Below are 12,960 nucleotides of genomic sequence, written 5' to 3' on the forward strand. Positions count from 1 at the left end.
CGGCCGGATGAGGGATGGGTAAGGCCCCCCGCCGGCCGCACTGCAGAGGCTGTGATGCGTCTATGATCACAGAGTGTGTCCCCCCAATGTAGTTCATAGGGCCGGGCGGATCACTGTAGCTCAGTTCTTGTTGGGTTACTGGTCCAAGCACCTCGCTTCGGGCTCTCTCCAATCCAGACGAGGTCTCCCATGCACTTTCAGCCTGCTCCCGCGGGCCCTGCTCCCCCTCGCCTCCCGGCAGGCCCGCACATCCCCGACCCACGGCCTTCTCCTTATTTACCCATGCCGGGAGAGGGATTTCTCACACTGTTGGGGCGGCCCGAACCACCTCTGCAGCAAGCACCTCGATTGCTCCTTTCTGTCCCCTGGGGGCCACTGCCTCCTCTTCCTGCCACCTCTCCCTGGGCCCTGGGGTCCCAGGGCCAACTTCCAGGCTGAGTGCATTGTTCTGAGGCCCTACCTTCTGCCGCCACTCCTCTACCTCTATCCTGTCATGTTGCGGCTTAAGCCTCTTCCTTCCTCTGCAGCCACGATGCTCGGCCACCACTCACGCTGCCCTGCGGGATGCCTCGGTACAGCAGTTTCCTTGTCCCATATGGGGCCAGGGCATGCTGCTGTCCTTAGCTCCAGCGCCAGAGCCAGAGGGGGTGGCCCACACTTGCCTGTGGGGTGGCCCCAGGCCCGGGCAAGGCACTCTCAGCCAACGGGCCCATAGTAACTCTTTCGGCTACCCCGGGGCCGCCCTGCTCATCTCACTGGTCAGCACCTCGTCATCGTAGGGCCTCCAGTTGTTCTTTGGGCAGAGCACTACGCTCCCAGGCCCCACCTTCTCAGCTGTCGTCCACCACTGGCCCAGCAGTGTCTCCGCTCCTGCTCTTCCACACCACTGCGACCTCGGTGGCCGCCGCCGGCCCCAACTGGAACAGCCTTGCACCGGCTCTCTCCGGCGCCTTACTGCATTCACCGCCAGAGGCCCATCTCCAGTCTCGGCCTCTGAATCACCTTTGCTGGCTCCTCGTGTGTCTCTCCCCCTCCCCGGCCTTCGCCGGCCCGCCATCTATTCGCGGCCGATACACTGGACCCAGTCACTCCATCGACTGTTTTTAAGCCATCTGGAGGAAGCTTCCTGGTTAAATGTATGCGGATTCTGTCACGGATGTCGGGGGCTATTTGTGTGAGCTCCCTGGAGCTCCTTTACATTGTGGCCATCTTGGCTGCAGCCAAGCCAGGCCCCACATTCAGCATTTGTGATCATTAAAATGCCTATTTCTATGTACTTTAGAAGTCACAAAAGTTTCTGTGACTTTTAAAATGGGATACCGAATGGATATTGAAGGGATGTTTCGCAGATGTATTTTCCAAATACCGAATCAGTATGTTATGCATAAATGTTTTGTGACAGAAATCCAATTGCAAAACATTGAACATTTACCAACTCCTTTGGTGCAAATGCATTCATAAAACGGAAGGCTCCCAAGGCACCCTTTTGTTTAAGAGTAGGCAGTGGTCCATGGAACCTCTGAAAACTCTTACTTAAACTTGAAAAAAAATAAAACTTTCGTCTAAATGCAGAAATTAAGATAAAGATTAAGATTAAGATTAAGATTAAGATTGAGATTAAGATTTCCTTAAAGGTAAATGGGCTGAATTTAAAAAATATAAAAAAGTTTGCTTTATTTAAAAGCAATCACAGACATAGTGTTTTTTTTAGCCCCACTAGGAAACCATCACTGTGGTGCCTCCAATAGTAGGGAGTCACTATTTGTGACCTACTCCATTGATATTCATGAGGTGGGTCAGATTGCAATCATCTATGATTCGGTTTTTAAGAACTGACTTCTTAGTACATAGGTGGTTGGTTCTTAAAAATGTTTACTGGTCACAAAAATACTAGCAGCAATTTATGATCAGTATTCTGTGAACAGATATTCATACATCTGATTCATAGTCCTCTAAGCTGTGGTCCTCTGCTACCTGATGCAAGGTCCTCATACCTAACGACCTTTAACATACAGGCTCTGTCCACAGACATACAATTCCACAGCCCTCTCTCTGGCCCGTTGCCCACAAAAAAAGTTCCTAACTCTTCTAGCTTGCAGCTGCTGACTCTGATCCACACAGCCACACAGTTGTAGTTCTTAATCGTCAGCCACTGGCCTAGGCCCAGAGCCCCACATTCCCAAAGTCGTTCTACTAAATTTGCAGACCCCATACCCTCTGTCCCACAGCCTACTCTATGACTCACTTCCTTTTACAGTCCCCCAACCTGCGCCCAACTGTACCCTTATGGCAGCCTGAACCACAGCCTCACTATCATCATGATCCTCACCATCTTCTAACCTGCAGCTGCTGACCCAGTAACCCAAAGGCCTTTTGTCCTCTAACCTACGGTTGCTGTCCCTGCCCCATAGCTCCACAGTCCTTTAACTTGCTCTGCTACTATTCACAAGATCCAATTCAAAGACCCACAGTCACTTAGACAGCAGCTCACCACTCTACCTATTGTCCACTTTGCTCTAATTTGAGGTCCTTCTGCTTCCTGGTGCGCAGTAAGAGTTTTCTTATTTGCAGTTGCTGCTCCCTGGGTAGCAGATCGACCAGATACTCCGGTTAAAGGCACTAAATGTCACCTTTCTTCAGAAGCAAGACAAGCCAATATTAAACATACTTGGTTCCTAAAATGCCCTTTTTTATGCCAACATGAACTCAACTCCCATTACTCTCTAAAAACACCCAAATATTTAATTGTAATGCGCTCTTTTCACATTTCCCCAACTTCAATTGCCAATTGCTTTATCATTAAACTCTACATGGGGTTATTACTAGAATATTGAGTCCTAAATATTGTGCTACATAAAAAATATCGACAAAAATATCATGAAGATAAAGATGCAGAGTTAAATTAGTAAATCTATATTCATATATGGATACATTCACAATATTGTTTTATTGTTTTACAACAGAAGTAAATAACAACAATATGGTTGTAAAAATCAGACTCCCCATATAGTACAAACTATGCAAGGTTTAGGGTGTAGCAAGTGTTTACTCCTCCTGAAAAAATAAACTGTGCAGCATTATCATCCCACAAAGCAAATACCAATAAGGAAAGTGAAACGGGACACAATATTTTTGTTGACGACATTCTTGCTACCGTACTTTTGTAGCACAATATATTTTGTGGTTAACATGCTTGCATGGGAACAGCCATATACCGCCCTCTTCACGATTTGAGCTGCTTCGCGCTTTACTTTTAGGGAACTTTCCGGAAAAAAATATAATAACAAAAAAATCATTTTGTGCTGGTTTGTGTCACTTTTGTGTTTCAAACACAGCGCAAAATGTTTGTAAATTTTTCCCACTGTGTAGTGGTGAGAGGTGGGAATCTGAGCGTGAGTGAAAGATTATTCCCAGTGAGCATGTAGGACACGAGTTAAATAATGATGACGCGATGGCTGAGTGGTTGTCATGTCATTGCGTTGGTCTCCCCTCTGCTTCCTCCTAAAATACCACCGTAGGCTGCAGTTCCCTTCTTTGCGATTGGGTCCTACCTTAATTAGCATACAGATCACGCACTCTGATTAAATGTGCACAATGTCACAATAAAACCTCTTGGGCTCGTGCGGTACATATTAAGTACCCTTTCTTTAACCTAACATTAATTATATCAACTCCTACCTCTCTCAAAGCAAGTCCACACACCTCATTTGTCTGCATTGCCCCCTATCCCCATGCTCCAACTGCCTGTTCCTTTATCTATCACTTTTAAGCTCCTACCCATTCGATTCAGGCCTACCAGCTCCCACTGTCTCGTTCCTGCCACGGGATCCCTGTTTTTCCCTATCAATCTCCAGGCCAGACTGCCTGCCGTAGGTTAATTTCTGCACATGAGGAAATATTTAAAGTGTCTGCAGGTGATACATAGACAAATGTCTATGTGAAGGGTGAGCGGCAGTGCCCACTCGCCATATCCATCCAGCATTAAGGTGCAGTCCCGACCCATCCACCAAGAGTCATTTTTGAGGAGCAGACAGGTTAGATACCTATAAAATAGACAAAAATATGACAATAAGGCGTGCTCAATAAAAATTCCTTGGCTCATGCCAGGGTCGGACTGGCCTACAGGGCAATCAGTCAGTGCCGGATGGGCTAGTCTGATAGATCAATGTGTGTTTTTTTTTTTTTAGCTTTGTGAGCCTGTTGTACAAACTGGTGGTGCAGTTTTACTGTGGGTTTCCCAGATAATCCCACAAACATTGCCTTTAGCAAGCACAGTTGCATGCATACTTGAAAACCCTTGTATAATGTGTATTTACAAGCTCAAAGTTGCCCTACTTAGAAGTGTGGGCCATTTTTTAGTTATCTGATTCGCTAATATGGGACACCTTTATTTTGGTGCCCAGACCTATTTTTTGTCATACTCTGACCCTGGTTCTTGCTATCCATACCAAAGTGTCCTTTCATAATGCTGAGTTCATTAACTCAGCTCCCATCCTGCTTTAAATAAATCAACCCTCCCTACTTGGTAGTATGTCCCCTTACCTATGTCCCCAACTTCAATTCCTTTATCTTGAATTATTAAGGCCTTGGCTGTTCCTTTCTTCTTTTCAACCATATCTGTGGTGACCCATAGCCTGGCTAATGTCACATTACTGTAGACTGCTTAGATATTTTATTCATACTCCAATCCACTAAACCCTGCTTCATTCTACCCCACTATATCCCAATCCAATCCATCCCACCCAATCCCAGTTCAGTCCATCCCACTCTAACCCAATCCATCCAGCCCACTCACTCCAGTCCCCCCCACTCTAACTCAATCCAACCATCTCCAGTCCAATCCACCCACTCCAACCCAGTGAATCCAATTCACCCCACTCTAATCCAATCCACCACACTCCAGTCCAATCTAATCCACCCCACTCCAATCCAATACACCCTACCTCTCCCCACCCAAATCAATCCACCCTATCGCTATCACTCCAATCCAAACCACCCACCCAAATCCAATCTAATTCACCCCACTCAAATTCACCCAAACCAAAACACCTCACCCCATTTCAATCCACCCCACTCCAGTCCAATACACTCTGGACCAACCCACCCCACTCCACTCAATCCGCCCCACTCTACTCCAATCCAATCCACCCCACTGTACTCCAGTCCAATGCACCCCAACCTCTCAGCCCACTCTAACTCACTCTACACTATTCCACCGCACTCCACTGCACTCTACAGCACTCTCTGCCACTGAACCACTGAACTCTACTCCCCTCTACTCAGCTGTACAACACTCTACTCCCCCTACTCCACTCTACGACACTCCAACAAATCCAGTCTAGGACACTCTATTCCCCCACTCCACTCTGACACTCCACACCACTAACTTTTGGCCATGCTGAACAGCAGCCACACTGGTGTACAACAAGGCAAAAGACATTGCCAAAGCCAATAGCTCTTGCCTAGGCAAGGTATATTGGCTTTGCCAGTGCTTGTTTTTGTATTCTAGTCTTGCTTTCCTGATAGCCAGCATTGTAATTTGCTACAGTTCGCACTCCTGTTTTTTCTATTTTGCAGTTCTGCGCCTTCCTCCATTGCAAACCTCTGTTTTCTCACCTGCCATATTGATGTTTCCCGAGTGATGTTCTGTTGTTTTTATATTACACTCTTGCAGTTTTCTGTATTGCAGCACTACTATCCCTTAACCACAAACCTTGTTGTTCCCCATTGTGCAGTACTAATGTTTCCTATAATACAACCATGCTGAGTCCTGGCTTATAGACCTTGGGTGTCCGAGCTAATGCCCCATCCGTTTTTCTAAATCGCAGGCCTGCGTTTCTGCTGATTCCTTTCTTGTGATTCTTATGTTTGCTTTATTACAGTCCTGTCCTTTCTTATATTGTAGGCTTGTTGGTTTCTATATTGCAAGTTATATTGCAGTCCTGCTTTTTTGTATATTGCAGCCCAGCTGTTTCCTATATTGCAGCCATGCTGTCACCTATTTTGTGATTCTTTTGTTTCCAAAATTGCAGTTCTGTTGTTTCTTATAATGCAGCCCCAATGTTTCATATATATGACAGATCTCCTGTTTTCTATATTGGAGTCTTGTAGTCCCCTAGATTGCAATCCGTTTGTTTCCAACATTACTATCATGTTGTTACCTGTATAGCATCCTAGTTATTTCCCATATTACGGTCCTGCTTTTTCCTGTATTTTGATCCTGGTGATTCTTGTATTGTGATTCTTTTGTTCCCTCTTTTAAAGGCTTGTTTATTCCTATACTGCTGCCCCAGATACTATATTGCTATCTGAAGTTTCCTATATTACACCCCTGTTTAGGTCGAGTGTAAGGGTACAGACTTTTGTTTACTTTTATGTATACTTGTACTGTGGGCTTAAAGCCATTTAATTTATTCATACCTGTGTCATTTAAAAATCCTGGCTTACTAGTGGTCAGTCATGCCTATTTGTCCCTCCTTTTTTTCCTTTGGGAGCAGGGACCAACTTCTGTATAATTACACTTTGTCTTGTTCATCTGTAGTTTGGGGACTTTTTTCTCTTAGTTTCCTGCTCCAGTTCGGTGAAGCTTCCCTTTTCATTTGCAGAGCATTCTTGCTTTCAGCTTAGCTTTGCTGTAAACAAGGCTGTAAATCAGGCTGTTATCTTGGTCACATTCGGTCTTCCTCGCTCTGCGCCCTCTTTCGATGCTCTCTCTCAGCTTCCTGGCTCCCACCCTTTCTTGGTTTGGATTCTGTTTACTGAGTGTGCCTGCCCGGTGTGTTTATTTAATTACTTGTCTGCTAAGTAGCTCAAACTCCACTGTAGGTATTGGAGGCTTTACATAAGTACCAGCAACATTACACAAGGACATATTCATTTTTTGTAGACACAGTGGGATTAAGTGATATTGAGCTGCTGCCATGACTCAAACCCAGATCCGCAGTTCCAAAGTGAGCAGCTCTAGTCATTGTGCCACACCTTCTCCCTGTTCTACCATGATTCTGTGGAGAGCATGAGGTATTCCAGTTCCTGTCATTGTGATAGCGCAGCAAGCTGCACTTTTTGTTTACCTCCTCAAAGTGTATTTAATTACTTGTTAAAACGTATTATTGTTTAACAGTAGTGAACCAGGACTTTGCACGTGTGAGCGTCCTATATCACATGACCACCACAGATGCTTTCACAAAACTGCACACACACTCGCAGGTCACACTTTTAAAGTAGACTCATCAAGCAAAAGACACACAAAAACTCCACCCGAAGGTATTGAAGACTTTACATAAGTACCAGCTATATTACCCAAAGACAAATTAATGTTTTGTAGGCACAGCAGGATTAAGTAATGTTGAACTGACGCTGTTATTCAAACCCGGGTCCTGAGTTCCAAAGTTGGCAGCGCTAGTCGTTGTAACACACCTTCTCCCTGCTCTATCATATTTCTGTGGATCACATGAGACATTCCAGTTCCTTTCATTGTTACAGCGTGGCACACCGTGCTTTGTGTTTACCTCCTCCATTTTGTATTTAATTGCTTGTTCAAACCTGTTATTGTTTAATGGTAGGGAACTAGGACTTCGCAAGCATGAGCGTCCTATTTCACATGACCACCACAGATGCTTGCACAAAACTGCAGACACACTCGCAGGTCACACTTTTAAAGTAGAAGAATCAAGCAAAATACACAGAATTTGGTGCACTAATAGATATAGCAACTGAAATAAACCCATGTGTTTCTGAACATGTGATCTTAAAGACACCACAGTTTGTGGAAAATATTTCCGTTTGAAAGGAAACCACATTTGTTGTGAATAAAAAACAGGCCTTTGTGTGTCTTTCTAGGTCAAAGGAGGAGATGGCATGCAAGTGTGTGTGCTGGCTAAAATAGGAATCTCCTAGGAACAATCTTTATTTCTCTGCAAACTGCTGTTGTCAGAGCCTGAGTACGTCTTCAGTGCTTGCATTTCTGCTCTGAAACAGACTATGACAAATTTGTGTTAAGTAAACTTAGTGACAGTCCTGTTAACGTCCGCATTCCAGGCAGCAACGAGCTTCTGCCTGCAACGTCGCTTCAGATTATGACACCTTGGGCAAGGGGCTTCCCAAAGAACATGCGCCCAATTGTCCATATGTTCTTTCCACCTGCAACCCACGGCCTACACTGAAACAATTTTTTTAAATCTTTTGATTTTTTTTATCCTTCTTTAATCATCTTACTGGAACCTGACTGCTGCTTTAGCGTTTGATATCAAATACACAAAAGTATCATTACCTTTATGTTTAGAAATGAATGCTGGAATACTATCATTCTGTTGGAACTTTTATGAAGTACCATGGCAGATTTAAATTAGGATGCTAAATGGTAACATTTTCATTTTTTTGCTGCAGATAGAGGAAGAATGCAAATGGAAGTGCTTTAGTTATGAGTAGAGCCACTGGAATTATGCAGCAGGAAAAGACCAAATTATGAGGCAGGTTTGACCAATTTATGTAGCAAGAAAAGTCCAGTTATGAAGTTAAAACGCCAATAGCTCTAACTCAAGCAAATGCGAGACCCATTGCATTGCAAATGCTTGTTTTACTTTATTGCCATCTTTTGGTTTCCTATATACCAGTCCTGTTGTTAGCCTTGCTCTTCCATTTATCATGACTAACCTGTTGGTATAGCGCAGCCATTCTCCTTTCAGTGTTGCACCTTTGTTGGTTTCCTACATAGCTGAGCCTCTCTCGACTGACTTGTGGCCCTGTGTGCTGTTTCAGGTACATCAATGCGCTGGAAGCCGATATCTCCTATTTCAGTAAAGCTTTGAATTTCAGGGAGGTTCTGAGAACGGAGCAAGATTTTCAGAAGATACTTTCAGCTCAAGATCGTAAAAGCAACGGTAAGTGCCAACGTCTAAGATAAATTCCACGGTTCAACCTTCTTGAAGCCCCATATTTCCAAGTATCCAGGGAGTGAAACTACAGTCTTAAAGTGATATATAGACTGCAATATTCTGGCTGTGCCTATATCTTCCCATGTCTTTGACCACCCCCTAGAGTGCATAGAAACACTGTTCCATATAACTAGCACACAATGAATGTTCTTCTATTAGAATCATTTACCTTTCTAATTCCAGCCATAGACTAGTTGTGTTTTCCTGTGCTGCGAATAGAGACCTTGATCAGTAAGACTAAAAATATGGGTGTATCAGTGATATGTTAAGTGGCATGTTAGCAGCATTGTAAATGCTTTTTAAGCAATGGAATATGGAAATCTGCTACATGGTGTACAACCACTCAACCACCTCGATTTCAATCTCGCCACAGGAAAGCTTTGTTTATGCATTTGTGAATTCTCTCTATACATATTAATATGACCTTTCATATAGACCTTTTTGTCAATAGAGCGAGCGCTTCCATAGGTGAACTAAGACAGCAATGTTAAGGCATCACCACTAGATGGTGCCAAATTAAGAAGGAAATACATTAAAAGTAGCTATTTGGCCTGAGGCAGTATTACCGTCCCTCATAAATTGTCAGCATGAGGATGGATAGTTCCAATATACATTTTGGAAATGTTTCATGTGTCATTGTAAACGAAGCAGACCAAAATATAATTATGGAGTAATCATCTTTAGCTGCTGAAGGACTGGACATTTAGATGTTCGGGTTGGCCTATGATGCATGATTCATAAACAACTTGATAGTTGCTTTAGATTGGGAGTAAGTAGGATAATGTTGATTTTGTAGATTCTGTATGAAAATGTCCAATTGCTCCAAGTGGCATAGAGCATGTTAGTGTTGACTGCTTGCAGTAAATAACCTACCAACCTCTGCCCAAGTCTCTGTCGATCAAAGTAGTTATTTCCAGTCTTTGGGTTCAGCAGATTTATCATTCCGGACACATACTCAGAATTGAGTTCTCTTGATTAGGGAAACACATTTTCAGTGATCAGGAACCTGTCTCCATAGGCTATCCCTTCTCTGTCTCCATAGTCTCTAGATAATGAAGAGCGAGATCTTTTGATTGTCACCCTCCGTAAAGACCATCCAAACTTAAACAAGTGTGCTTTGACCAAGATGTTCCAAGAGTGCACATCCAATTAGTGTCTCAGGCCCTGGACTTCGTAAAGATGCTTCTTCAAAAACAATAAAAAAAATATATGATCATCATAGCTAAAACGTTAGTTCTAATTAGTTCTATCTCAGTACTCTGTTTTTACTTAAAATTTGTGGAAACGTAGCAACATAACCATGATGGAAATTAAATTATACTAGGACGTCAATAGTTGTTTTATCTTTACAAGATACCTGCTTCCAATGCCTCTTCCAGGTCTATATCCTGCCGAATCCCCAAATATTTGTAATAATTTCCCACATAAAGTTGATCTCCTGCAAGACACCAACAACTTCAGATCTTACACCAGTCCCCGCCACCAATATTTTATCTCTCTAACCTTTAATTTAGTTTAGAAATACAAAGTAACCAGCATGAGTGTAGCTCGCTGAGGGTAAAATCTAAGATGACCAACCCATCTACAGTGAGCAGTATGTTACTGTGTGTGGTTCTAATTTCAGTAATAAAAAAACAGTACTTCCAAGCGTGTCAGGAGGGTCAAACACAAAAAGGATAAACAGGGCAGGGGAAAACACACAGACCTGCCTTAGACCATTGTTTATCTACATCTTGCAAGAATTGTACCAAATCTGTCCTGCTTCACCCACACGGAGACATTATGGGGAAAAGCCTTTAAGATAGCCGGCTTGTTCCAGTTGAATTTTGCATCACTGCAACTTATGTCACAGTATTGCCAACAGTCAATGAAGCAGAGACACAGCTACCATTGGTCCAACAGGTGTATTAGCTCCAGAGGCCAGAGTACTGAGTATCCCACTTAGCCCTAACAATGCAGAATTGTATTATATCAAGAAGAATTGAAGCAGCCATATTCCTTGCTTGATCTAGGGGCAATTACATCCTTGGTACACTACTGCAATGAAGCAACAACATACTGTTCTTGTCTGGTCAGTAGACCTCTGAGCAAGTGCCAAGCAATCGTCCAGTGTGCTGTGCGCCTGCTTGAACCCACCCTGTTCGTAGGGGATCTATGGCTATTTCAGCCACCTGCAAAACTAGGCATGCAAAAAATGTTTGCATTTGTGTCTTCTACAATGGTATTTGGCATTTGCCTTTCAGACATAATAGCTTCACAGTCACACCCTTCCTGGGATCTGTAATTGTACCTGAGCAAACAGTCAAGTGAAAAAAATGATGTAGGTGTTTTGCCAACCCAGTACTATTATTGTAGTAGAGACATTGTCAGGACTTAGGGCCTGATTTAGAATTTGGTGGACAGGTTACTCTGTCACAAACTTGACGGATATCCTGTTAGCCATATTATGATTTCCATAGGATATAATGGAATCGTAATACTGTGGACACGTATCCGATATTGTATTCAGTAGGGCAGGATCAAACTGATATTCTGCTGCTTCAATATAGTTGGTTTCCCTTTATACAAAAGGGAGCCAGTGCTTAATTTGAGCTTGTGGTTGCAGGTGGGTCCCACTGGCAATCATTTATGGAGACCAGCACTCATTTTTCGTTATCAGACTTTGATCTAAAGCAAAAAAAGGGCAAAACACAAAAGGATGAAAGAAGAAGAAAGGGAAAGTCAGAAAATCACTGACAAAGGGAGAAAACAGTTGACGAAAAAACCCTGAAAAAGTGAGATAAAAATGCAGGGAGTGTATGAAAGTGGATTAAAGAGACATGTGGTGGGATCAAGACTGTGCACCTTTGGAATTCCCTGCTGACCTTCGATAGCACCAACACCAGACTTCTGAGAAAATGTTTGAGCCACAACACTTAGGGGCATATTTAAGAAGAATGTCGCTGCACACAGTGCAGCACACTTTTCTTGAGCCCCTTAACGCTTCCCCTAACGCCACCATGTTTGTGCCGTATTCATAATACGGTGCACCATGGCAGTACTTAGGGGTCTAGCATAAGAATATTTTACGCTAGTCTGGTGCTTTGCAGAGTTCGTGTTGAAAAGTATGACGTTAATCCTGCAAAGCACCCAGAGGCCCATTGTAACCATTGGAAGCCTCCTTTTAACACCTGCTCTGAGCAGGATTTAAAAGTGCCGATAAAAATGGCACAAGGAAATCTCTAAGATTTCCTTGCGTCATTCTTTCGGCCCCCCCTAATGGGGGAATGCCTCCTTTGCAAACATTATGCCTGGTGCAGGCATAATGTAGCGCAAAGGGTTACAAAGTGGCGAAATACATGCATTGCACCACTTTGTAAATATGGCGTAGCGTTTTTGGCCTTCTGATGCTGCATTAGCGTAAAAAAATGACGCTAATGTGGCATTAGAATGGCGCTAGGGGCTCTTAAATAGGCCTGTTATTCTTTTACAAATTAAGCCCGGAAGGGATATGTATTTCACCCAGCTGTCTTCTGGTACTTCGAGGTTAGCCATGGCAGGAAGCATGGCCTTTCTGATGTAAGCTTCTTCCTACCGATTCTTTACCTTATGAATGTCTTCCAAGTGCAGACTGGATCTGGAAAACTTTCCCCCAGCAATGACACTGCAGTATTGTCAGGTGATAGCACATGGCTTTGGTCGCATCTCCAACTACTCCACATTGGAAAATGCATGGTGAAGATTGTCTTGCTGGCATTAGTTCCTGTTTTCCCCATCTCATTGACATGGATCTGGTGCTTCTCATGTTGTTTCTCCAACAAAATTTCTCAACAAACAACAGCAACTTGGCAACACGTCACCTGCAGGGGTCTCTGTATTTCCGTGCTGAAATAAATTGTCCTTTTTGGACCCAGATGACATTCGTATGTCTTGTATATTATAGATCCAATCACAACCAATTGGTCTGTGGCTCTTACTCTTCGATGCACCCAAAGGCGACCAGGGAGTGGGAGGAGAGGTTATTCTTGGCTAAGGCCCTCAATGATAC

The 12,960-nt window shown here is 43.6% G+C and overlaps 1 protein-coding gene across 1 annotated transcript in view; it reads left to right on the forward strand.

Annotated features, from left to right (window-relative positions):
- Positions 1 to 12,960, forward strand: part of LOC138292721 (guanylyl cyclase C-like) — a 453,160-nt gene that overhangs the window by 63,567 nt on the left and 376,633 nt on the right. Inside the window, exon 5 of the mRNA XM_069231453.1 lies at positions 8,758 to 8,879. Coding sequence (XP_069087554.1) covers positions 8,758 to 8,879 — 122 coding nt within the window. The remainder of the gene's footprint in view (positions 1 to 8,757; positions 8,880 to 12,960) is intronic.

The sequence above is a fragment of the Pleurodeles waltl genome, chromosome 4_2 (genome assembly GCF_031143425.1).
Source record: "Pleurodeles waltl isolate 20211129_DDA chromosome 4_2, aPleWal1.hap1.20221129, whole genome shotgun sequence".
NCBI classification, from domain to species: Eukaryota; Metazoa; Chordata; class Amphibia; order Caudata; family Salamandridae; genus Pleurodeles; species Pleurodeles waltl.